This window comes from Phasianus colchicus, chromosome 1 (assembly GCF_987193195.1).
Source record: "Phasianus colchicus chromosome 1, bPhaCol1.hap1.1, whole genome shotgun sequence".
NCBI classification, from domain to species: Eukaryota; Metazoa; Chordata; class Aves; order Galliformes; family Phasianidae; genus Phasianus; species Phasianus colchicus.
The window spans coordinates 108,978,872-109,004,307 of NC_143436.1; the positions used below are offsets into that span (position 1 = coordinate 108,978,872).

A 25,436-nucleotide genomic window follows, 5' to 3' on the forward strand; every position below is an offset into this window, starting at 1 on the left:
TTCATTTAACCATGCTAGTGTCTGCCTGTCTGTAACGCTAGGGATCTGCTTTCCAATCTATTCACGTGGTACCTTTTCCACCCCTTGGTCTTGCATTCAGTTACACTAAGTTGGAGAAAGAGGGCTGGAAGTAGAAAACCTGCACTGACGAGCTAATCAATATGGCATTTGAGATAGATTTAGGGTAATACCTTGTGTTCTGGATGCAATAAAATCTCAGCGTAGTGATTATGCAAATGTAATAAGCCCTTGTAATGGTGTGGTTGATCTTCATTCTAAGCCATGTGAATCTTTCTGTTGACTTCAGTAAACTCAGGGCGTTCTCATATTTTAAAGTTCCTTCCAACCTAAGCCATTCTGTGATTCTGTGATTCATATTGGGAGTTTCACCATTTTAAATACAAAGAGGTGCCTTCTGAGTAGCAGTTCATAGCATAGCAGCTCAAAACAATACCAATCTGAACCTTTTTTTTTTCTCTGTGTGTGTGTGTGTTGGAAACAAACCTTTTCCACAATAAAACTTTTAATTCTCCTCCTTGGAGGAGAAACTTGAACAATTTAAAGCTGATAGAAAATTAACATAAAACGCTCTTTGCTCTAGATGTTTTACACCACATTTTGGAATGCAGCTACTTTCTTCCCTCTGAGTTTGCAGTGGAGAAGCTCATTGACCCTGAGCTGTAGCCGGAATGGTTACAGCTCAGCCTCTGAGCCCACAAGATGTTCTGCTTTAGCGACTATGTTTTGATTTGCATGAATTCCTCCACTTTTCTCTGTCCACAAATGAGTTAGAAGACCTTGCTACACATTTTTTGCTTTGCTTGGGATTTCAGTGATCTCCTACATTTGAGTAGTCTCTGCCCAGGCATGTCCCTGCTATTTATTGCACTGTTATCAACTCAGTGTTTTTTAAAAATCCCTCGAGAAAATTTTGTTGTTCTCCTTGTCAGATTACAAATACTTTCAGGGTCCCTTTAGCACCAAGCCTTCAGACTCAATGATAGTGAAAGCTGAAGCTTTTACTTAATCTTCTGGAGTACAGAAGATTACTACCTCAGCACAGATTTTACTTTTACAGCTTTTTCTAGAATGAGATTACTGTAATTACAAGGAGTGTATTGAAACTACTGTTGCTGCACATTACCACCACTCACTTGGAATATCGTCCTTGTATCAGCATGGTTCGTTATTCAACTGTTGTGTGATGCTAAAGCATTTCATGATAAAGACATTATGACACATGATAATGTACTGAAACTTATTGTAAATGTTAATAAGGGTTTATGCATTAACCCGCAATGTTTACTTTCACAGCATCAGTTATATACTAAATGCTAATCTTCTGCCAGTGCACCTGTTGATGCTCAATGCTATTTTCTTCTCCTGTTGTTAAACAGCATACAGGTGTGTTACATATTTTGCCCATTTAAGTAAGTTACATCCATCCTTAAATTAAATATTAGATTATTTTAAAATTGCTTTTTCTTTTTCTTCTTGAGTCTTGCATAGCTAGAATAGTGGAGATAAAGCATTCTGGTATGTATTGTACTGTTTTCACCTGAAAGATATCTGTCTGGAGTGGCCAGGGATAACCTGGTGCAGGCTTTTGCAGGGAAACGAGGATGTTCCTTGTTCAGTGGTTTAAAATGAAGCAACCTCAGAATTACACAGTCACCTATGGCTCTGGGAGACACCCTGAGAAGCTGGTTCAGGTAATGCTTAGCAGAAGATGGCACTACAACCAGACTCCTTTGTATACACTCCTTTCCCTGCTGGCTATGGAGTGGGATGGATGATAAAATGTATCTTGGCCTGCATGACATCCCCAGAGTTCCTGTTAGAAGTGGCCATACTGAACTGCAAAGAGCCTTGTGTGGGGGCTGAGCAGATATTCATGCAGTAGAGTGGTACCCTACCAGTGCACAGTCAGGAGAAGACTCCAGCAGCCTTGGGACTGCCTGATCCTCTGTGGGGTCTCAAATGTGTGATGCCTCCTACACCCCTGTGGAGTGGCACGCATTTCTTGTTGTCCTCATATCCTCACAATTGCCTGGGGAGAAACACAGTGTGCTACCATGGGTCTGGGCTGAGTGAAGTTCTTGTTGAATAAACTACTGAGAAGCAAATCAGAACTAGAAAGCTGACAATTTGAGCCTCTATTTTCATACCGGTACTGCTATATCCTGCCTTGCTCAGTACCTAAGCTCTTTCCTCTCAGGTTCCAAGCCATCAATCTTTGAGTAAGTGCAGCATGGCAAGGAAACTCTCTGAGCTGGGTGTCTTTTGACACTAATGCGCTGAACAGTCTCTCATGCATCGATCAAACATTCTGAGCAGTAGTTCTTATGTGGCTTAAAGAGCACTGGGTATTTATTTATTTGGTTTTGAGATGTGAATTTTTGATCTGCCTTTATTATTCCAAAGTTTGTGGGCTCTGAGGTAGGCTTGACATAAATAACTGCTGAGACAGCAGAAAAAACAGCACGTATCACAAGCCAATTTAGTTGAGCAGCTTTCTCATCCTCAGGGATGGATCTTGATACTTAACTTAAATATTTTATATTTTCAACCACCTGTTTTCTATACATACACTTTACCTGTACTAGTGGATAAGATGTGGCTTTGCCATAGAAAGTTAAAGACATCAGTTCTAACTGATGTTTAAGTGCTTGTCAAATGCCAAAAGCCATTTTCCTGTAATTCCTCATCAACCACACAAGAGTTTTTCTCAGTCACACAAATCCTCTTCCAGCAGTGCAGATAGCCTATACTTGCTCACATTTAGATGGCTGCTGATACTGCATCACAAGAGATTTTCATTATTGAAAGATATCCCCCAAAGATACACGTGGTCATTTTGTGTGACCTCCATATGGTTTTCTATGTCACAGTGTTGCTTTGCATAAAGCCAGAAGAATATGGGAACAGGAGACCACAGCACACACTTTCCATTCTGCAGTGCTCAGGTGGAAGATGCTGTATGGGTTTATGGATATAAATGATTGTGATTATTTATTGCTTTTTTTTTTCCTGTGTATTTTATTTTGGTTGCTTTGCAGTCATCAAAAAAACTTGTCTTCTGTCATTTCAGCATCACAGATTGGGCTGTTGGGAACACATTTTTAACCAGAGGACTATTTTGAAATGTACAGATTGTTTGGCCTGTTGGATCCTTAAAAAAAAAGAAAAAAAGAAAAAAAAGGAAAAAAAAAGAAGAGATGAGGAATAAAGCAATGCTAAAACAACAATGTCAAGGCCTTATATCACAAAAGTTTTTGTGTCCAAGGAACCTCCTTGCTGCTGAAGTGAGAAGGGCTTTATCAGGAAAAAAAGGTTCTATGGAAACTCCTGGAGGTGGTTTGGTTTTATTCTTTATCAATGTTCTTCTGATCTACTTGGTAAGATACTTATCTAGTGTAAAGAAAAGTTTCAGGAGGGATCTAATCTTGGTCTTGGCTGCCTTAAAGAGGATCAGCCTTGAGAGCTGTGTGTGTTTACAAGAGTCCCTAGTTCTCTATTCTAGTTCTGTTGTAATTTAAATGAAATCATTAGCACATATTTTTAATGGACCTGCAATATCTGGTGAGATTTTGGCTGTTGGTTCCTTTTTTTTTTTTTTTTTTTGCAACAGATTATGTACTGAACTGTATGGCAGATGGAAGGCTTGGTAGGAGGTAGTTGGGTACATAAGAAAGGGAGATAGAGTAAGGTGTCCTTTCATGGACCAAGCGTTTTCATATGTAGTAGTGTTTGTATTTACTGTGAACAGTTTGTATGATAAAATATTCAAGATTTGTTCGGGCTGTCTTTGTAGAACAGCTTGTTCCACACATATGCAGAAAGAAATGTGACTGTGGAGAACAGAGTGACTGCAGGATTGTTTCAAAGCAGTGTGCCTGTGGGGAAGATATGTTGCCTGAAAACACCATTCCTCCCATAGGTATGTAGTGTTCTCAAGTGTCATAATGTCCCTTTTTGTTAGACCAAATTTCCCATATGGGCACTTAATCTAGATTATAAACATTTATCTGCTTAAAATCTTTCATTTGTCTTTTAATTAGAGTATTAATTGCTTCTTCTTTGAGGCCATTAGAGAACTGACAGGCATTGCACAGCTCAATTTATTCCTTTGGGGTCCTAATTCAAAGGCCACCAGAGACTGAGACCTACTCCATGAACTTGGTGGAACAGGCTCAAAAATTGTATAATAAATATTTGATACACATTAGTAAGGGGTGTTTCTGCACTGAATTTCTATCGCTGATGGCTTTTGGATTCTCTAGTACCATTTTATATCTCCTTCAAGCACAAAAGAGCATAAATGTGGTAAGGTTAAGATTCATTTCGTGTGTTCTTCTGTCTCTGGATTTTTACTAATTTAACAGGGTTTTAAAACTCTATTGCAGCTGTGTTCAGCCCCTGAAGTGAGAGTCTTAAAGTGCAGTTTGAGTACCACTGTAGTCCAGGAGCACAAACATGGAATTTTCATTGAACTGTTCCTAATTCATTTGCAAGTTGGAAAATTACTACTGGATCTGTTTTGTTTTTGAAATGAGTTAGACCTTTGCCTCATTATTTTTTTGCTACAGAAAGAAAAAAATGCCAACAATTTCACTGTAAAATTTGGACTAGTTGTTGTTCTTCAGGGAAAGAGCTGGAGTAGGCCATTTGTGAATGGTGGACTTGTAATCTTTCTGCATCTGCTTCTCTGATGTCTTCCCAAAGGATGATGTCTGTTATTGCTGGCCCTACTTCCTGTCCTTCTTCACACTGCAAATTATGATGGAAGTGCTGCAAATGAATATTTTGCATTGGTCTTTACACACAACTCTCATGCTACTTGCAGACTTCATCTCTAAAAGGAATACACTGTGGAAAAGCTTGAGTTCCTGCAGTAAGAGTGCTCATCATAGGCCAGATCCACAAATGTCACCTGAAAAGCACTGAACATGATTAATTAGATGCTGGTGAAGTGCAAGACTGCTGGGATGCAAAGACAGATGCTGGCTTTTGTCTTCCCAAGAGATCCTGCTCTTGATCTGTAGTAGGAGAAAGACATTTTCCTCAGACTGTCAAAACTAAACCTCATTCACTTCACAGCTGTGTAGACACGGGTAGTGTGCTCAAAGAAGTCTGTAACTGACTCGCAACTTTTGGCTTTGAACTCATCTACACTTTTTCACAGCATCTATTATAAACATATTGATAGTTAAAAACTCTTATTACTGTACTTACTAAAAAAAAGAAAGAAAGAAAGAAGAGCTCCCACTGTAATTAAAGGACTATTGGAAAAAGAAACTGGAAAAAATGAAAGGAACAAGGGGACCTTTCCATTGTGGTGATCTAAGTGTAGCAAGCTAATACTTCTTATCCAGGAATGAAGAAATTGAACCTTATGTCTAGTTAAAAAATAGTGCCAATGCAGTTTAATTGGACTGGCTGAGTCTTAAATCTTTTTTGCTATGGTGGTGCCTGGCAGCTCTGCCATAGTCAGATTGATTTTTCTCCTTTAATGGTAAGCTCCTGTCTCTTCAGTTCACATTTGTCTGCATCAGTCAGAAAGGTGGAATAAAAGTTGTCAACCCTGATGTGCCCTAGGGCTCGCCCAAAGATAAATCTTGAAGCACTTGACACTGTTGCTAGATACAAGGCTATCTGCTGTGATGATAACAATGATGATGATAATAACAATAACAACTGTAGATTGGTAGATCTGTTGTAGCCCATTTGAATTATACAAAGGTTGTCCATGGGAGAGAGAAGCAGACAACTGAAGCAAGGTTTGATACTCATCTCCCTCACTGTTTATAGAGGCAGAAAGATGAAAAAGAAGGAGACTGTGGTAAGGGGAATGGAAAAAAAAACAAAAACAGAATAAATAAGGAACACTGATTTAGTGCAATCTTTGGACCACTCCTCAAAGATCAGCTGTCTGATGAAGTGCTGCCTCACAATTTTAAGATATTCTCTTGTAGCAGACCTCCTGGAGCAAAGCTTTGTTGCACTGACTGGGTGCTTGACCAAAGCAATGGACTCATACTCCTTACCCTACCCAGTTTTCAGGCATATAAAACAGAATTGCATAAATGGTGACATGGGAGAACATTTAGCTGGGCTAATCACTTTTCAGAGCAATCTAATTCTTCACTGTTATCACATGCTAGTAGAAGCAGACTTTGAGTGTAACAAGCAGTGAATAATTTAGACTGGAAGACATCTGCAGAGTCAACCAGTCCTAAGTACTGCTTACTATGTAGCCACATAGCTCAGATTGCTCAGGGTTTATACAGTCAGGTTATGGGCACCTGCAGGAATGGCAGTTCTATCCTCCTGGGACCTTGCCTCAAGGTATGATCAGCCATATGGTAAAAAATTGTCTGATCATGTACCCATTAATTCTTGTCCATCATCCTGGGCCTCTGAATTATGCCTGTCTCTATGCTTTCTTTAACTTTTTATTAGGTCTGTTCAGATAGAGGTAAGATTCCCATGGAGGAAAAGGGTCTGGTTGGTACTGGCCTGAACAAGAGCCAGTAGAGAGCCCAACTAGCCAAGAAGGCCAGTGGTTAGTGGACATGGTTAGTGGATATGGTAGTGATGGGTCAACAGTTGGACTAAATGATCTTAGAGTCTTTTCCAACCTCAATGATTCTATGATTCTATATTATGTACTCAGGCCTCCCGCCATCTTGGTGGCCCTGTTCTGAACTCGCTCCAATAAGTCCAAGTCTTTCTTGTACTGGGGCATCTTGAACAGAACAAAGAACACCAGAGATGTCCTCCCAAGTGGTAAATAGAGGAGTCCAATTGCTTTCCTCAAGCTGATGTGTATACTTTACTAACACAGCCCAGTAAGCAGTGGCCCTTGTTTGTCATAAGGACTTATTTTGATGTGTGCCATTCACCCTTCTAACAGCCTGTGCTAAAAGCTGTAGTTTAATAAATTGCTTAGCACTGTATCTACAGAGACTTTTATTCATTTTACTTCAGTGAATTTAGTACGGTCAGCAACATTCACTGTATGTGTGAACCTGAGCCCATTCACCTCCTGGGGAAACCTGCACCTGAGAGCTGAGGTAGGCAGATGTGTTTGACAGCTTCCTTCCTCATGTTGTCTTTTTTTCTCTTTTATACTTATCATAACTTTGTCAAGGATGTGCTGCCTTTTCCAGCTCTTTTTATTAGCAGGTATAAATTCAGTGCCAAATCCCTGGATCTTTGTCTCCCTTAAGTTAATTTGACCATTGCTGTGAGCAATCCTGAAGTAGATGACATGGCTTCAGTGCTCCCTTCCCTTGCTATGACAGAGGGCTGCATTCACACTGTCATAACTGCATGACACTGCCCTCCTCTAGTACCCAATTCGTGAGATATAGTGCTAATCAACTCTGTCTTGGGAACCTATTTGTACTGTTCCTGGCTTTGTAGCAGTGAACTGCTGGGAAGAGATTGGAAAGCTACAGCCTGGCATCATTTGCAGGACAGGAAATCCCCTGGAGCGTGTTTTACCCTTCCCACTATTTATTTCTCATCAGTGGAGCTGATCCAAACATTCCCTCTAAATATTGTCATTAATTACATTTTTATTGTCTCTCAAAAATCTTAAAGATGTTTCTGATAACCACTGGAAACTTTTTAAAAATAAATCTGATATTTAATGCATTTTCATGTTTTGAATGTTTCTTAAATCAAGTTTCTTTATTGGAATGAGTTGTTAGAATGGAATATCTCCAATTCAATAATTCTGTTTTTATTAGAATCCCATATTTTTAAACAAAAGTATTCCATTCCACAGAAATACCAACAAATGAAAATTGTCCAAATCCAGAAGAATAGAAATCTTGAAAAGCTTTTTGAATTTTTCTTCCTGTAATTCTCTTGGGAATGGCAGGAATGAGTGAGCAAGCATAACCACAAGGCTGATCACACAAGCTCTTTCTGCCTTTTGTATTCATTGCCACAGTGGCTGCCATCATTCCTAGAAGATATTTTCTCTTATTCCATCTCTTTTAGCAATGCAGTAGGTCTGGAGAGGGGAGGAAAGGAATACAAGAAAGGTGAACATGGGCTGCCTGGCAGTCATACACGTTGTCAAAGGAGGAAATGTTTTTCTTTTTTTTTCAAAATCAGCCCTGCTTGTTCATTGGTCTTTTAGGACTTTGCAGTTACTACTCTATTCAATTTTGTGAAAACTTTCTGTTTAAGATGAATAACCAATTGACTCACGTTCATCAGGAATTGATATAAACCTCTATAAATTTGGAGAGATCTTACTGTTGTCAAGAGATGTAATGTAACACATTTATCTTTTGTTATAATTCAGTGAGACTGAACAGGAGAAAACATTATACAGCCAGGAATAAATAGGCACCAAAGGGAAAAGCAAAAAGATCTTCTAGAGGTATAGGCAAAAACAGACTTTGCCAAAAGTACATCCCAAGGTTTTGAACTACCGGCTACTTAAATATGCTTCATATCTGGAGATCAAACACAAGAGAACAAGGTGATCAAACATGAAAGAATCAGTTCATTTCAGAAAAAGTTCCAGGGTTGAGATATTGCCCTGATTCAAATCAGTGTGTGCCTAGGATTTCATCATGGTGCTCAGCAGCCTTTGTTTTCCAGTTAATAACTACCTCAGATGATCAAAAGTAAAACTCAAAAATTAGAAATGATAATTACACTTTTTCTTTTCCAAATCATCTGCTTCCATGCTGGCTCCTCATTTACATCATTCCAAGGCCAAATGGACAATCCAAACAAGCACAAAGTAATAGCCATTATCTGTAAATGTGCTCAGAAATGCAGAAGGCACTTCATACTTCTGAAGCAATTCTTAGGAGTGTTCAGAAATGATGTCTCCACTTTGGAAACATAGGAGCTGTACAGTCAGCTAATTCTGCTTTGTGAATTCTTTGACCCAAGTAAAATGGCTGCTGTGCACTTTGTCTAACATCATCCATTTTGTTCAGCAAGTAGAGATCTTTCTGGTCAAGATTGTGTGGACACAGGGGACATCAAACACAGTACAGTGCAGTTCATCACATGCTTGCTTAGTCCCCTGAGTTATGCACATACTCTGGGGTCTGAACTTAGCCTGAAGACCCAAGAACTCCACAGAATTCATAGAATCATAGAATTGTATGACGTGGAAGAGACTTTTAAAGGCCATCTGGTCAACTCCTCTGCCATGAACAGAGACGCCTACAGTTCCATCAGGTTGCTTAGAACCCCATCCAGCCTGACCTTGAGTGTCTTCAGGGATGGAGCATCCACTGCCTCTCTGGACAACCTGTGCCAGTGCCTCACAACTCTTATTTAAAAAACTCCTTCCTTATATGTAATCTAGATCTTCCCTCTTTTAGTTTGAAACTATTTCCCTTTGTCCCTTTCTTCCTCATAGACCCCCTTTAGATACAGAAAGACCACTCTTAGATCTTCCTGGAGCCTTCTCTTCTCCAGGCTGAACAGCCCCAGCTCTCTCAGCCTGTCCTTATAGGAGAGGTGTTTAATCTCTTAGATCATTTTTGTGGCCCTCCTTCAGATGGGCACTTCAACAGGTCCATATCTCTCCTGTACTAACAACCCCACATCTGGATGCCTTTGCAGGTTCCTTGATTTCCTGTTAAAATGTTGAAATACAGTGTTGCTTGAAGATTTGCTGGAGGTGTCACTTAATTGCCTTTCTGCTAGAGATGCAGCAATATGGCCAGTGTTACGCCACAGCTTTGTGATCCTGTGATTCCTCTGGCCATGGAGATCATAATTGCTGCAAAGGATAGTGTATGCAGGCCCATAATTAAGAAGGAATAGTGAGTGCAGAAAAAACTGTGTGTGTCTACTTCTGCTAGACACTGTCCTAGGAAAGGAACAATGCTGACAGTGGAGGTCTATGAAAGCATTCATAGAACTTGGAAGTGCCCTTTTCCTGTGCCCTAACGCAGTTTGCAAGAGTATAATGTGCAAAATGAAGCTCTTCTGAAAGTTTGATTTGTGTTCAATGCAGATTATTTTTTAAATAATATCTAATTTGCAACAAGGATTTATTTATTAATTCAATATAGCAAGGTATGAAATCTGCCTTTTAGGGAGCTTACTTGTTAGCATCTAACTTACTGCTTGAATCTGAATATCTAAAGGTTTAGGGATGAGGGAGCAGCTGCTGTTGTGACGAACTGAGCAATGAAGTGGTAAGAAAGATATAAAAGATGGACAATAGGTTGTTATCAAACCATGTAAAACATTTGTATAGTATCATCATTCAGAGAACAAATCTGTTAGAGAAAATGTGTGATTCCTTTTCCCCTCCATCCCTGAAATTGATATACACACTCGCTCCAAATTTCTCTTTTGTTCTCATGAACTCTGTTCCCTGACTTCTTGCCATTTTGCATATTGTTTCGACTCTTACTGTGAAATTGTAGCTGCTCCATTTAAGTCCTATGTTTTCCTTCACCTTCAGGAAGCTTTCTGATAAGAAACTTTGCGATGAAATTGGAGTGATTTTCAATGCTGACATTTAGAGCTCCAGCTCATGACTGCAATACCTTCTGCTAATAGCCTTAACTTTCTGTGTTAAAATTAATAGCAATGAAAAATATTGATAGAATTAAAAAAAATGTAAATGCAAACATAAGTGAAAGAGATTGCTGGCAAATGCTAGGGAAATGGGGTAGAGGTGCAGGTGAACTTAAATGTCTAGGCTTAACACCTAGCACACAAATGATGCTAAAACAGAAAGAAAAAAATATAGCCTGAAGGCTGGAAAGCTGTTGTGTTCTGACCATTCCTGAAATGGTGATGATGCAGTGTAAATATAAGCCATTTATTCTTAAACCTGTTTAAATTGCATGTCAGTCAATGTATGTTTGTCACATCCTGGAGCACAACAATCTAATCTACTCTAACCAGTTGCCTTGCAGAAAGACTTGGGTGTGAGAAATCCTGATTCTTTTCTGCCTTTCATCTACATCCCCTTAAGAAGTAATTTGAGAGTATAAACATCTCTTCTTTGAAGAGCAATAAAAAATTCTGGTGCAAAACTGTAACCCAAGCAAGGCTTATTTGGAGAGAGAGAGAGAATAAGGTCTGCTGATGTTTTGAAAGGTTGGAGCTGTTAACATTCATATCAAAAGGAGGTATTTGTTAGGATTGGGCAAGGATAAGGGGTAAATTTTCATTTCAGTAGAGTGAAAGCAAGAAGACAATAAATCAGTCAATCAAAGGGGCTGTAGTGAAGAGTGAGAACAGCTTTATACAATGTCTGTCTAATCAATAGCATCATATAAATAACCATCAGTGTGAACATTTTATTGTTTTCTGCACACATTTTCCACAGCTGGCAAACGTGTTTGTTTATGATGAGCCGTTCTGCAAATACTGCTCTCATGCAGCCCGTGTGTCAGAATTATAAATGCACCCTATCACAAGTTTATTCGTAAAATTATCCATATAAGCCTGAAGTTCTATGCCTAGCTTTGTAGCTTATTTTCTTGACAGTTATAAATGTGCTGATCTTTTTTTTTTTTTTTTTTTTTTTTTCCTTTCTTCTTTTTCTTCGATAGTGTTTCATGTTTTATTTTTAGGCAGAGGGAATTCCCAGAGTGTCATCTAGTGCACCCTGCTGGCTGGACACACATCAGGTTTGATGGTCTTTCTGGCTAAAGTACAATGAAATCCTTTATAACTTTCCTGAGATGAAAAAAGTTATTATTATTATTATTATTTTGTAATTTAATGCAACTTTAGATGAGAGTTTTAAACTCCACTGTTTACAATTCAGAAACCATATTAACACCAAAGCTATGGGCTGTTTGGGAAGCTCCTCTTTCCCCCTCTCCTTCTTTTTTGAAAATTCCTTTGAATTCTTCTGTTTCTCCCTCCTGGTTTCTCTCTCATCTCATATATCTCACTTTCCCACTTCACCTCTCCAGTTTCAAATTTTTTTCAATATCTTTTTTTTTTTCTTCCTTTTTTTCTTCTACTGAAAATTTTCTTCTGAAATTCTTCTAGAATTTCAACTTTGGATGTATAGTTTTTATTGTTTTTCAAGTTACGAGTTTGTTTATGTTTATAAGACCTCCCTCAAAAACAGACTTCACTTGGAGAAAAAGGCTTAAAATTGTCAAGTCTATTGTAGGAAAGTGGCTGTCAACTTGCCATTAAATATGTTAATTGCAGATTTCATAGAATCACAGAATCACAGGAACATTTATGTTGGAAGGAACCTTGAAGATCATGTAGTTCCAATCCCCATGCTATAGGCAGGGACACCTCCCACTAGACCAGGTTCCTCATTTCTTTTTTAAATTTGAGAGAAATATATAAATTATTCAGATCCAAACTTTTGTGCATACTGTTTAGGGGAGACAGGGTTCAGGATCTGTGAGCCTCTGTGTTCTGTTTTTCATGGATCAAAGGACCAAAATTATTTACTCAAATTCCACTGCAATAAAACTGCATATTCTAACAAATATCTTAATTGATCTCCAGAAAAAAAAAAAGAAAAAAGAAAAAAAAGAAAAAAAAAAGAAAGTAGTGATGGCACTTTAATATAAACCAAGTATTTTCAATGGCAGATTTCAAATGCTGAGGGATTGAGATTGGTGCATTGGACTTGTTCTTTTCCATTAGTCGATTTGCATGTAGTGTTGCAGCTCTACCATAGGGAGGGAAGGGATGCTGGAATCCTGTAGTTTCAATTCCACTGCTGTATTCTGACACTAAAAGATGCAAAAGTGTCTCAGAAACTACTTCCTTACTAAAGGTGGAGGTTATTTTTGTTATTGCTGAATTGTATTGATTCTTGCATCTTGCTTGCACTCTTACCTGCCTTTAGCAAGATGGGAAGCAGAACAGTGGCTCCCCATCCTGAAGGATCGCCGTTTGCTTCACAATGGCCTGATGTACTTAACAGTGTATGGCTGTGCAGAGCTGATCTCACTTCACCTTGAGGAGTGGCAGCATGGCCTACCAAAGTGAGAAGTGTGAGATGCTGCATCTTCAGCTGAGTCACCAACCCTTGTGGTAGGGGTTGCAGTAACATATCTGCTGTGAGTACTACAGAACAAGTTCAGAAACACTCACCATTTCTTTCTTGGGTGCTTGACAGATGTGTGTTAGTATTAGGAAGGCCATAGGAGTGAACTTTTGTGAGAGTGTTATCCTTTGAACACAGATGGCTTGTTGAGTAAACAAATAAGGAAAATTGCATATTGAAAGGATCAATAACATGTTTATAAAACCAGTGCTATTTTCAGTTCTTGCAGATATAATATGAAGGAGTCAGATTGACATTGTCTTTTGTTGGAAGTGCCTTTTTGAATCTTCTGCCCTCAAAATAACCCTTATGGTAGAATTAATGTGAATAGTAAAGGTGTAGTGCTATTTTCTTGGCTGACATTTTGATATCTGCCTTGGCAGAAATATCTACTCCATTCTGTATCTCAGAAAGTACGGTGATGCTTCCAAGGGGAATTTGAGTGTCCTTGATTTCATGTTTCTCCTAAATTTTGATTTGGCTAAAAATTTTCATTTCTTTTCATAAGATGTGTTATTCTTCATTTCCACTCCTAACGCACAGTACAAAATTTACATGATGCTACATAAGCAGTTATATTTCATACTAGAAATAGCTGAGCTCTTGAATCCCTTAGGTGGAAACTATTATGTAAGGTGATATTTTCTCAATAAAACTTTATACAGAATAATAACAATAATTGATGAAAATAATAGCAAATTTCATATTAAGCAGTTTGCACCATGTTACCTCTCATTAAAAGGATAAATGTAAGAGTAGAGAAGCTCTGAAAATTTAGAAAGGATTTTTCTCATGTGGTCAGAATTTGGAGTGACTTTTTCTGATGCACAGAAGATAATGCTGTCCATCTGTGTTTGATGTATGCAAAGTAATACTGAGTGATGATGCTGCTATAGCTAAGGACACAGTTTCTTAGGTTAATTGTCAGTATTTTTCTATCCCATGACTTCAAGCAGTACTGGAAGGTATGAAGAGTAGTGTGCTGGAGATTTCTGCAGTGAGCAGCTTCTCTTGCTGCTTTCACTCTACATTTGATGTAAGAAGGAAAAATGAATATATGATGGCCTAAATTTTCTTTCAATATTTGCAAGAATGTAAATTAAAAAAAAAATCTGTTGAGAAAAAAAAAAAGGAAAATGTCTAGTTATGGTAGAATGTTGGTCTGTCTGCATCTTCAGCAGAAGTAATCCAATGCACGTGGACTACCACACAAACAGAAAATGTACTAGTAATTATGACATTACTATTCCTGATAATGCAGTTAAGTGATATTATATGATGCCCTCCCCTCATATCTCATACAGCTGCATGCTAAAGAGGTGGCCCCAACAGAATGAAATGGAGCAGCTGAAAATGTGTCAGGGTTACACTTTTATCCTGGGCAGCTTCAGTAGGTTTGCAAATAGTTACATCCAGTCTTTCTATTACTATGAACTTATTCCAGAATTATTCTAGAATTTTAACTTTACCTTGTAAGCCCAAATAGTCTGAAAGATAGCCCTCATTGGTGGAAGATGATAATGACTGAGTAGAAGATAAGATCAATATATCAATATCAGAGCAGCAAAGGAGAGAACAGAGGGCTGCATAAGTGTGCTAGGATCAAGGAAGAAGTAGGGATTGGAAGGTTAAACAGTGAAAAGCTTGAAGGCTTAAAACAACAAAGGTACATTTGTTGTACTGCAGAAGTATACATACAGAGTATACTGTGTTCTGACTTTTACATTTTTTCAGTGAGATGCCATTTACATAGATTGCTCTAAAAGTAATGCCTCCTAATTATTTCCATGGAAACAACAACTGTTACAAAGAGCACAATTGCTCAATTTGATAGAGCATATTCTCAGCTACAAATCACTATTTTTCAACACAGCCATCACCACTAGCTATGTGTTTTTGCCAGTGATAAACAAGAGCCTACATGCCACACTTGAAAACTGTGCACTGGAGATGACCCATTGTCACCACTGGTGAAATGCACCACTCGTCACTGTACTCACTTCCACTGTGTGGACTCCAGAAATGTTCAGAAAGTGTCAGTGAATGTCAGTGGGTGCCATTTTTTCACATGGAGGAATTAAATGGCATGCCTTTGCTTCATATGCATTTCCATGTCGGATGCCATTTTGTCAATCTGCCCCTCTGCTGCCATCTGTCACATGGCTACAAAATTTAATGGGATATCGATGGGAAAATTCAATCTCTGCTGCCATTCCACCTACATCCACCTGTGGTTTTTTTTATTATTTCATAATAAAATGGGAGGCATTACTTTCCGAGTAGCCCTCAAATATTACTATTACTTGCCAATCTTTTTCCTCCTCTTTTTTTTTTTTTTTCCTGTAAAACATAGTATTCCATAAATCTGAAAACAAACAAACAAACAAACACTGTTCTTTCAGATGTCAAGTTCATCTAGCTGCAGTTCAGAAATTTCAGAATGTTTTCAGCTAACAAACAGCAATTTCCTCATCTTCTCATCTAAAGTTGATGCATGTGTTTGAAACCTCTATGCTTACTGCATGTATCAGAAACACTAAACATTTCATCTCCTTGATTCCTCTTCATTGCCACCTACTTTCTGGAAAATGTGGAAGCCTAGCATTTACCTCTTCAGATTCTCTGCCAAGTTTGCTTGAATTATATTTTGCTTCATTTTTGTCTCACACGTTTATTACATGGTGACAAATGCAATTTTCTTCTGACACCACATAATAGATGTGTGAAACACACACACATGTTCTGGTAAGAGACTGCTCTTTATTTCCTGGCTCCAGTTGCAAAACATGAGTCAGGGTTAGGAAGGTTGTACTTGTGTCAGAGAAGTGTAATCTGCATCCTCAAACTCTTCTAGATTTTACAGTAGTAGGGAAAAAGGAAAATTTGGTTGTTCTATTTCTCCGCTCACTATTTTCTCCTACCCATGCACATCCTTTCTTCATTTTCTAATCACCATTTCCTTGTATTGTTTATGTTTATTCAATTCAGAATTTGATGCTGTCATTAGCAGGAAAAACATCTCTCCTAAGCCAAGTATACCAGCACTCTGACTGCAGTAGGTGCACCATTTTTAGACAAAACATCCTCCTACTATTTCAGTTTTAATGCAAAGAAGAAACACTGCTAGTCCATTTACTGTGAATTCCAAGCGGCATTTTCTCTGCATAGACTGCTATTGATGTTCTGCTGTATAATTATAGTTAATGACCAAACAACCTCTCTACAAAACTTTGGTGACAAAATAAGCCTTATTTATATATACTTGCATTAAGTGTTCTGTACACTTCTGCAGTGTGTAGGAGAGAGAAGTGAAATACAAAATCTGATAGATTTTTGTGAACTAAAGTGAAACAAGCTCCAAGTTACAAGTTAAAACAAAAGCAGGTAAACAGTGAAGTAAAGAAGAGAAAACTAAACACATCATCATTTCTTACTGGATCCAAACAGGCTTGGAGTTTAATGTGGCAAGCAGTTATTTTGCAGCTACCCATGGGTGATTGGAAGCAGCAGGAACTATGGTACTTCCATGTTAATCATAAACAGAGTTTGGAATTGATTTTTTTTTTTTCTAAAACATTTTATCCCACAGGGTCCTAGTAGTTGAGTGGCTCCTGCAATAGAATGACAAATAACTGCGTGACATGCTGTGAAAAATTTAGAAAATGAGAAAAACTATCCCATTTTCCAAACAGAGCAGAAACAACACTAATTTCATTAGGCAAGATGGAACAGACAATTAAACTGGGCACGCTTTTAATTTTGAAGCTAACCAGATAACTGATGCCTTTTGCAAATGTATCAACTATTGAAATGATTCCTTTAAACTGAAGCAAAACCACTGATTTTCCTTTCTAATATTAAAGCATTTACCTTACACAAAGTATAAGAAATGTTACCTGTTGCCTCCACCATTCCTTCTAGGATTACAACAATTTCTAGCTCCTCTTTGGGCAACTGGGCTTTGGAAATCTCCCAGAAAGGACTCTGCTGGTTAATTTCATGGCTGATGATCAGTGGTGAAACCAAAAAGAGACGATCATCCCCTGTGTAATAACCTACGTTGATATCTGTCTGGTTGAGCGGTATAAATTCCCCCTCCTTTGTCTGTTTGGATTTGATCAACTTGGCTCGTATTGATGCCTCTACAATGTGTGAATTCCTAAGGTCTCCTACTCGGAACATCAGACATAGCTTTCCGTCCCGCATGGAAATAACTGCATTTGTAGAAAAAACCAAGGTTTCTGCCCTCTTCTTGGGTTGGGATATTTTCACAAACATGCAGCCAACCATGAAAGCGTTGACGATAGAACCTAAAACAGACTGAATTAAAAGAAGAACAATTCCCTCGGGACACTTGTCTGTGATGACCCGGTAACCATACCCAATGGTAGTTTCTGTCTCGATTGAGAATAAAAAGGCTGAGACAAACCCATTGAGGTTGCTGACGCATGGGGTCCACGTGCTGTCCCCTATATGATCCATATCTCCTCGCATGTAGGCAATTAGCCACCAGATCATTCCAAAGAAGAGCCAGGTCACTGTGTAAACCATGACAAAAATCAACAAGTTGAACCTCCACTTCAGATCAACTAAAGTAGTGAAGATGTCAGTCAAGTAACGGTAGGTCTCTCTGACATTCCCATGGTGGACGTTGCATTTTCCATCTTTCCTAACATACCTCTGGATTTTTCTCTTGGCACATTCTTTGTTTAGATTTTTTGGCAGATCCTCTCTAGCTTGTTTGGGTAACTTTGGCTGATGAATAGTGACAGGGCTCTCTATGTCCTGCTCCATTGAGTCTTCTTCCAGTACGTTAGCTGCCATTAAAAGCAAACAAACAAGAAAAAGGCAGGCATTATTTTTCTTATTATTTCCCAAGGTTAACACATAACTTCTTCTCATATTGCCAAAATGATATCACTATTAATAAATAAAATTATTGTCCTTGTTATTTGCTCACCTATTACATGCATAATGCAGAAGTCAAATGATGTCAAGCATCCTCAATTTATTACTAACTAGAAATACTTTAAAAGCAAATTCTCTTTTTTTCCTTTATCAGGACATCCAATCTACACCCATATTTAAATTCTGCAAGATGTACTCAAATAAATCTTTCTATCCCTCTGTCCTCTTTACAGTTTAATAAATGAATTTTTTTATGCACCAAGAAAGATCTTCTGGGAGATAGCTGATATAAATGAGGAAATGAGTTTGCTTGAGGGTTTCCGTGAAGATGAGCAGAGAAAATGAGCAATTGTTGAACTATTTTTTTCTCTGAATTGCATTGCTATGGGGAAAGTATTAAATAAGTTTCAGAGGTTTAAAAAAACAAACTTTTTTTTTTTTTTTTTTTTTCCGGAATGAGCCAGTCCTACTCCTGTTGAAGGAAAGGCAGGATTTCATGTAATATATACCAAATCCAGTTCAAGTTTATTTCTACAGAAAATCAGTGTCTTGCTAATACTGAGACAGGGAACTGTGTGTTCTTCTCCCAGCAACGTAAAACAGTACTTCAGAACATGATTTCATTTGAATTCGTTATGCCTGTGGCCTTTAATTCAAGTGTTCCTTTCTAATGACATCATCCTACAGAGTGTTCCCTATTTAAGTGTCTTATATGAATATAAAAAACAGAAACAACAGTAACTGTCTTTTTTTTCTTTTGCTTCCCAGCCTCTTGAAATAAATAGCTTCATTAGTTTGTGTGGTTTAGCTTATGTACAAGAAAGCAGATTTTATGAAGGAGAGTGGTTTTCTCGAGGAAGCCAAGGACCTTGGAGAGGTCTAGAATAAGTCTGTCTTTTTATTGGAAAGCCTTCTGCACTCTGAGGCTTCTTTCTATCAGAATTTCTGCTCTTGACTCCAAATTTTCTCATTTTTGGATCCTATATGATCCAGTGGTCATGTCTCTGGCACTGCACAGGCTTGGGGTCTCCACTTGGCTTTCCTGGGCAACAGACTCAAACACTTTCAATGTTGAGGAGCTGCTGGGGAAGGCCTAGACTGGAGAGAGGATTTGCACAAGGGACTGCTCTGGATGGGTCAGTACAGCTTGAGGAATGTTTTGGTCTTTCTCTCTCTCAGCTGTGAGTATTATATGGCAGACTGTAGAATCTCATGGTATTTGTAGATTTTTCAAGATGTGCAGCTTCATCTCTGTGGAGAAAGGCCCATGCAAAGGAGTGACTTTAAGAGTGACTGAAACACCAAGGGAAAAAAACAGGTTGTGGACTGGTTGTCTACTGGCCTGCTCTACTGACAGCCAAGCTTCTGTTCAGTCCCGTAGCCTTTTCCTCATTAAAAGTAAGGCTCAAAGGCTGACAGTAGCATGGAAACATGGAAGCAGTTCTATATTTTAAACACTGCACTCCACCCTGTGTCAATTTTTTGGTTTGCTACTGTGTCTTGAGAGCATTATTCAGGCTGATTGTAGTGGCAGCACTTAAAATCGTGTCCCAAACCAGTCAGTTCAGGATGAACTTATCCCAGTTGGTGACAGTGTGCCTACTTGGATTATCACTAATGCTATGTAATGTATGACAAAATAAACACAAGAAAAAGGCCTTAAAGGAACCTTGTGAGACAGACTAAAGAAAAAGGCAGAAAATTTGAAGTTATGGCTTCACGCTTTATGCTTAACTCCATTGTGCCTAAGGATATTTCAGTCCAGAGGAACTATCACATTGCTGCAGTAACAGACCCCTCAAATACTCAAGAACAGCCTACAAAAGCTCTGGTCTTTAAGAATTTAAAGCAATGTATGCTAGGTGAGCAACGCCAGTTTAATGTGTTTCATTATATTTAATGCACTGTGAATATTTATCTTTCCCTTCCCTGTTAGAGCGCAAAGATAGAGCGCAGGTGTTCCCTGTTGCATTTCAGAATATATCTGCTGCTAAAGGCAGCCATGCCCTAGGCCTTCTCACTGGAACACCTCTTACCAGAAACTGCGAGACTTATTAAAAACCTTAACAGGATGGGAAAGGGACACAGGCACTAATTTTATTAGTGTCATCAGGAGAAATCTGAAGGGAGGTAGCCATCCAGAGACAGCATACCATCCATACACTGCACCCATCTAGCCTGCTTTGTGTGTTTGTTTCTTACAGAAATACTTACTAGCAATGAGGCATGTTCTATCCATACTGCAAATTTTTAACAGCGCTTTCAAAACACTTTGTGCTGATGAAGCCCTTGTGCATCATAGCCAGCATTACTTGCCTTTTACAGTGCATGTACTGAGCCACAAGCAGAGCTAAGGGCCATGTTTTCTCAAGCAGCTGTAGGTTTTGTAGCAGGAGCACACTGCTGCTGTGCTCCCAGCACATGGTGGTGGGCTGGCTCTGTCACTGTAAGTGGTTTAACATGTGAGAATTTTCCTCAGCCTTGGGAGGTGGCACCAGAGCTGGTTCCTGCGTGGATGTGGAAAAAGGCAGCTTTTAACGAGCAGATCTGATGGCTGCATTTAATCTCTTTCAGTATAGCACCTCACTAACACTTGCAGACATTGTAATCTCCCTGGAGGTATTTGGCCGTTTTGTCAACTCTTCAGGCTGTTTCCAGTGCTGTCATTTCTCAACTCCCAGGCAGTCTCAGAGAAGAAAAAAATTAGGCAGATTTTTTTTTCTTTTTTTTTTTTTCTCTTATGCAAGATGCCCTTTTACACTCTCCCTTGTCCAAATGTCCATACTATAAGACCCCAAAAATACCAGTATGGGGAGGTTTCTAGATCGGAATTATTGCCCAACACTCACCTGGGCTGAGCTCTCTAGATTGAACCCATAGCTCCTGAAATAAGTGATCCAAGGACTCTGCATCTATGTGTTTCCATGGAAATGCTTGAGGAATAAGTTTTAAACACATGGCCAGATCCCTGTTCACCAGTGAGGCTGAGGAGCTGCCACATACTGATGGTCCTTTTTGCCACAAAACGCTTTGACTAATTATATTTTTACTTGATATCAACCCAATTAACTTATGTTGTTTATTTCATGCAATTTTCTTTTTGGTTATATAATGGCTGTCATGGTTCCAGGAACAGGGGAGTGAATAGCAGCTCTCTCACTTGTGAGCTATTTTTACTATCCCTGTTTTTCTTCATGACGAAAATACATACACATTATTAATTTGCACAGAAAAAAAAGAAATCAGCAACATTTGAACACTTCCCCCTTTCTCAGTAAACATTATGTTTGTTTGAACGCAATGGTCAGGTATCAATACCATGCCAATTTAGAATATTCTGTTCAAAATACTTGTTCCAATGAGCCCTCCAGGCAAATACATAACACATGTATGGGATTTCTGTGACTTGCTTGATTTTCCAATGACAAAAAGAACTTCTTCAAAACAAGTCTGTGAATTTATGCTTCATCATAGCCGTATGTACTGGCTATGTCAGCATATTAAATGTGCCCAGGTCTATTCTTTAGCATGGAATCTAAATGGAAGGGTACAGCCTACACTTGTACTATTTATCCCCATTTGTTTTCAAAGCAGAGTAGGCTTATACAATCTGCTCATTGGAAACAGACTATGTTCCATAATGACATAATGACACCTGTAATGTAGCCAGGAACTGTGAATACTCAGTTACACAGTGGCCGAAACCATGGCAGCGGCTTTCCTTGGAATTTTACCACACAGGCAGCAGGGTGGTTGCCCTCAGGATCAAACATTTTATTTTCTAGTGAAAATGCAACCAGTGATAGTGTTCCAGTCTTGTGAATTTTAGGACAGACTTAGAAAGACACAATTCAATGTTTCCATTTTTATTTTTATTTAGAGTCTGTGGAAAGGCATGAATCCAGTATCAACAGTAAATTATGAGCTGTGCTGTTCTCATGACCTTAAGTAGTTGTGAACTTAATGGACTGCTGTAGTCCCTAAGTCCATTTTATAATCAAATACATTTTTTTTATATTTTGATAGTGTTTCAGAGATCTTGTCATGGTGCTGTGCAAGTACAAACCAAATGGAGGTATGCAAAGGACATACTTGTCCAAGTCATATCTTAGCCTGCTTTGGCTGTACACCGAATTAGAGGAAGAACTACAAAACAATTTGGTGTTTTAACACAGAATACTGCAAATTGTAACTTGACCATTTTTTTAAATAGAATCTGATGTCGGGAATTCAGTGAAAGTTTCACTACAATTTAGTAGATTGATTTTCTCTTCTAGCACAGTTGTGATGCATTTGTGTGCAAATTTATTAAAATATGACTAATTTCAAAAAATCAGTTGTAACCTACTGATTGCTCTCATGGCATTTATCATACAAATACCAATGTTGTACAGATGTAGTTTTGACTGTCATTTCATAGAATTGTTAAGGTTGGAAATGACCTTTATGATCACCTAGCCCAGCTGTCAGCTCACCCCCAACATGCACACTGCCCACGTCCCTCAGTGCCACATCTACATGGTTTTTGAAAACCTCCAGGGACAGGGACTCCACCACCTCCCTGGGCAGCCTGTGCCAGTGCTTAACTGCAATTTTGGAACTGCCAGTGCTTAACTGCAATTTCCGTCTGCAGGTTGTTCCCCACTTTCCTGTTAGGATGAGTGCAGCTTTAAGATTAAGCAGATGTTTGCATGGGTGAGGTCCAAGCCCGTCCTTTTGTTAACTGTCTTCAGCATTCACCTTTTATTTGTTGTGATCATAAAGTTTCCTGACACTGAACTCACTTATGGAATATTTGATAATACCAGCTAGATATTTCTGTTCCCCACTACCTCTGGAAGGTTGTTGGTCTTTGACATCAGGGGAAGAAGTCACTGTACTGCACAGAACAAGACATTTTCTGCAATGTTCAAGGTCTTTGTGTTTCTTTTCTTGTGTAAGATGCGAGGAGAAGTCAGACAGAGGAAGCAGACAGGGAGCTTTTGAAACGCTTTGCCTGAACTCTGGCTTGCTTTATCCACTGTTTCAGAGCTTTGTAGAATCTCATTCTAATGAGCACCGAGGGCACAAGAACAGATACTCTGAGAATAGAGGAGGATTTGCTTGTTTGATTAACTTGGCCCATATCCCTCTCAGTGAGACCAGGTAACCTGTACTGTGAGAAACTGTGTATTATAATTATGTATGAGGAGAAAGAGTATTATTTACAGAAAAAGAAAGAGGAGCTTTTTGTGATCATCTAACAATTGTAAGCAGTCATTATCACAAAATGCAGATTTTCCTCTGAAAATGAGAGAAATTAGGATCTGGTCTTTCACTGTTGAAATCAATGAAAGACTGCCTACTCATTCAGCTGGAAACATTGTCTAGTTCTCATTTGGAAATGTAGAAGCATTCAATAAACACTGACTTGTCAAATTTCTTCAAGTACCAAATTACTTATTTGCTCCCACAGAATCATAAATATAAATTCAGAGAAAACGAGTGTGATTTAAATTTATTTCAGCTGCAGTTTCCACTAGAAAAGAAATGCAAATCGAAATGCATTTATGATTAGAAAAGTGGATGTAAAAATGATGCCTTGCTTTTTCATGCTACCTGCTTCATTATTACCTCCTTATCTAATCCAATAAAAATAGTTTCTACTATAAGCCTATACAGTTACAAAGAAAAAAAAATCAATCTAGGTAACACTTTGCTTCTGTGCAGTACAAATGTTTTCATGAAGTTTTGATTCTTGGCCCTTTAAAAATGGAGGATAGAAAATAATGCTGATATGTAAATTAAAAAAAAAACATGACTCCATTGTTGGTAAACATTTGACCTTGTAGATTTTGTTTAGGATTTTAACCAATTTCAACACAGAATTTACTACTAAAGGCTCCAGTATGCTGTTTTTACATCTGCTTTGCTCCATGTAGATTCATTTGCAGCACAAACGAGGCAAGCAATCTAGGCTGTATTATGTGTGTGGAGAAGTGTAAGAAGGCTACAGACTTCGAACCTGCAAAATGTCTGGAGATAAATAATTATCATCATCTTCTGCCTTTCATTAAATGGAGAATCTTGAACTAGAATATGAAACTTGTTTACTACCTGAATTCTGAGTGCTTGTGTAAATGTCTGGCATCAAAATAGGTTTCTAGAATAAGGAGATTTTGCTGTTACATATCTTTGCTCCTCTCTGATTAGTCTAGTTATACATGACTTTTACCAGACGTGGCTTTTAGAAAATCTAAAAGTTTGAGAGCATGTAATGTTTCCCTGTGGGCAGTGGTCATGGCCCAAAGCTGCCAGAGCTCAAGGAGCGTTTGGAGAATATCTCAGACAAAAGGTTTGGATTTTGGGTGGTCGTGTGTGGAGCCCGAAGTTGGACTCGATGATCCTTGTAGGTCCCTAGCAGCTCAGGCTTTTCTATGATTCTATGATCTGCACAAATTAACATAACTGTATTTGACTTCAGCATATATTCTCACCTTTGACCCACTTAGAATTGTGGCGATAATGTCCACAGTCTTTTTTGGGGTTCCAGTTCAGTGCTGTCTAGATACTGTTCTTTAGAGAAGACTCGGTATGGCTTGTGCTATGCCCTTATTCATCAAATTCCCCGTGATGGTACAAGTCATCTTTGTCATAAACTGTATGTTCAACTTATGAATCCCTCTGATCCTATGTGGCAGACAATCTATTGTCTTTATCTAGTGCTCAGTATCTCTTCATGCTCACCCTTCCCATTTGTGTAACAAGTGAATTGCAGATAATGGAAGGTTATCAGAAAGCAAAAATCAAGATGACCAGTCACAGTAAGTGTACAAGACTGGCATTGAAGTCAGAAACTCTGGCATGCAAATATTCATAGTAACATACAAAAAAGTCAGAGGAGTACACAATCTATTTGGAAAAAATAAGACCTCATTTTCCATTGCTTTAGTGTTGTCCTATCTACAGCCAATACAGAAATGACCACCTTAGAAGCTGTATTTCTTTAGAGAAGGTGAGAGAGATAGAAAGAAAGCATTTGTGCACTTGGAAAAGCTGCTGCAAGAAGTTAAGCAAGGTCAGTGGCATAGAGAATGTAGGTGTCCTTCCCTGAATCATGCCACCATACATCATCAGAACTTGTATAATTTCTACTGCATGGGGTAAAGCTACTGACAGCTGCTGTAGTAGAGATAATAGGGATCATTAATGATTCTCAGAGTTGACAGGCCTTAATAGCTGCTAATGCTGGCCACATGCTTCCCTTCTGATACCTCTGCATCAGATGCATGTCTCCCTGAATTACTGTAAAATGTCATTGTCTGACGTGCCCCTTGAGAGATTTCTTTTTTGTAGTTACTCAGCTCCAGCTATTTCTGCCAGTTACTATGACAGGTACTAATGCCAAAATTTTTACTCTTCTGTTTCAGTAGTTCTTTAGACGTTTACCAAGAAGTCAGTTTTATTTCTGTGAGGTGTACCAGGAACAGGAGAAAGTATACTGACCTGA

The 25,436-nt window shown here is 38.6% G+C and overlaps 1 protein-coding gene across 5 annotated transcripts in view; it reads right to left on the minus strand.

The window, feature by feature from the left end:
- Positions 1-25,436, minus strand: part of KCNJ6 (potassium inwardly rectifying channel subfamily J member 6) — a 154,622-nt gene that overhangs the window by 19,604 nt on the left and 109,582 nt on the right. For 4 of the 5 annotated variants that reach the window (XM_090122595.1, XM_031612647.2, XM_090122585.1 and 1 more), the window contains one exon: positions 16,936-17,856. In XM_090122595.1, the coding sequence (XP_089978721.1) occupies positions 16,936-17,833 (898 nt within the window). In that variant the 5' untranslated portion in view covers positions 17,834-17,856. Of the gene's footprint in view, positions 1-16,935; positions 17,857-23,659; positions 23,676-25,436 lie in introns of those variants that run through there. The other variant, XM_090122600.1, reaches the window with a different exon arrangement.